Source organism: Musca vetustissima, unplaced genomic scaffold, assembly GCF_032173495.1.
Source record: "Musca vetustissima isolate MV318-11 ecotype Yass unplaced genomic scaffold, APGP_CSIRO_Mvet_v1 utg84479, whole genome shotgun sequence".
NCBI classification, from domain to species: domain Eukaryota; kingdom Metazoa; phylum Arthropoda; class Insecta; order Diptera; family Muscidae; genus Musca; species Musca vetustissima.
Window position 1 is genome coordinate 6363 of NW_026877442.1, and position 2173 is coordinate 8535.

At 35.9% G+C, this 2173-nt stretch overlaps 1 protein-coding gene across 1 annotated transcript; it reads left to right on the top strand.

The window, feature by feature from the left end:
* Window positions 1-582: 582 nt before the first annotated feature.
* Window positions 583-900, top strand: LOC133322029 (protein suex-1-like). Its single transcript, XM_061531098.1, has one exon. It carries the CDS (start codon window positions 583-585, stop codon window positions 898-900), a length of 318 nt encoding a protein of 105 aa, XP_061387082.1.
* The last annotated feature ends 1273 nt before the right edge of the window (window positions 901-2173 follow it).

Sequence of the window (2173 nt, forward strand, 5' to 3'; positions counted from 1 at the left end):
TTTAGTTTTGTTTTTGTTTATGAACTAATGTTAAGCTCCTACGCTTAAGAGAAAATGTGTGTTCGTTCTAATGAAGCGTTCTAACAAACAAAAACAAAAATCTCAACCAACCATGGCACTAACAACAAACTTCTTTACACAAACCGCCAACGGCATCATTTTTTGGCATTTGTAGAACTTTTAAAATTAAAAATTTGATTTATCAACAGATCTCCGGTTGCTTTGTTTACATATTTATTTTGTTGTTGTTGTTTTTTTTTGTTTTGGCTTAAATGGTTTAAGCCCTATCAGATATTCATTTGTTTACGATGTGTGTTATTATAATTTTTGTTGTTGCTGTTTGTGTGTGTCTGAGAGTATAGATCGTCTTGTGTGTGGCTGGCTGGCCAGTGGCTACTGGCTATAGATGTTCACAAAAAAAACAACCCGTCAAAATAGAATTTCTCACATTTTCCCTGCCTGGTATAAAAATGACATGCGATGCTGAAGATCTCATCAAACGTAAACGTGAAGGGTTCGCGAGAAGAACGCACTTTCTAAATCGCAAAAATCGCAAATTGAATCGTAATTTAAGATAACAAAATGCGCGCTTTCATTGTCTTGACTTTGTTGGCTTGCTTCGTGGCCATGGCATGGTCGGCTGCCATTGAACAGGTGGAAGATGGTGCTGCTGCTGCCGATTTATTGGAAGTAGATGCTGGAGTTCCAAGTGCCGATGAACACACCAGACAAGCTCGTCAATTCTTTTTTGGCGGTTTTGGACGTCCCTACGGTGGTTTCTATGGCCGTCCCTATGGCGGTTTCTATGGTCGTCCCTATGGCGGTTTCTATGGCCGTCCCTATTATGGTGGTGGTTTCTATCGTCCTTATGGTGGATACTATGGCGGTTTCTACGGCTAAACGAATTATGTGATATAAGAACAAGCTTATTTATTTAATATTTATGGTTAGATTTACGAATAAAAAAAATTATAAAAACAAAAACAATTCAGAGTGTGTTAAATTGTGAAGATGTGAAATGGAGTCGTGGTTCGGATCGGGTCGAAGTTGAGACAATTTTTCAAAATTATTGAAATATATAGATCTATTGAACATTGGTTAGGATCTCATCGCAATATCTGCCCTGGATACAACATATCGAATTCATCGGACTAAGTGTGCTTTTCCTTATGTGCGGATTTTTTAAACAACATTTTTCATGGACTTTCATAACCATAGTTCATAGTTTAAAGATTCCTGGTTTGAAGTTTGAGTTCGTGTGAATAAAACCCAAAAATTTTACAACAACAACTAACCACAATATCACATATCATTCTTCCCCTAATAATCCTCCCGCATGAAAGCAAAAAATCTGAACATTAAAATATGAGCATTGTTACAAATCATGATATCAGCATATTTTTCCTAATGGAAGGTCCTTGTGGGATAACCACCAAACAAAATAACTGGAAAAAGAAAACTGTAAGAAAAACTTTATGATTTTCTTTTAATGCTATAAGAATGGTTAGAGCAGAAGCAGCAAGAACGACATAACTCTTATATAAAGTCCCTAATGACATAATTAAATCACTTAATCTCCATTTTGGAGAGGTCTCAAGGTAAGAGAGAGTGAGCGAGATAGTGGAGAAGTAAAAAAGGCGGAATCAACGTCACAACATAATGACAAATAAAAGAGAGTTGAAGAAAAATTGGTTGGTGGGAGGAAGGTAAGTAGGCAGCTAAAAAAAAACTATCTTCATCGTCATCATCATCCATTAGGTTTCGATGGTGCAGCATGTGTAAGCTGTTTGTATGACGACGACGTGTATAGCTCGTTCATTATACTCGAGAGGTTTAGACGGTTTTTACTTCAAAACAGAAATCGTCGGATAAAAAAGATGATTTTATAAAAATTACCCAGCAAGAAAAAAAAGTTAAAGGAAGTGTAAAATGTAAGACTATATGTTTGATAAGCAATATCGTCTGAAATAGTTAATAATTAACTATTTCAGATTTCTGAATAAAGGATACACAACGAAATTTTGAATTTAAACTTGACAGACATTATTCTAGGCTCAATCCAGTTCGTTATGCCAAATTTCGTGCAAATCGACAGATATATAGGGACTTTGGTGTACCCTTTACATGAAATCGGACGAAACTATATATGGGAGCTATATCTAAATCTGGACCG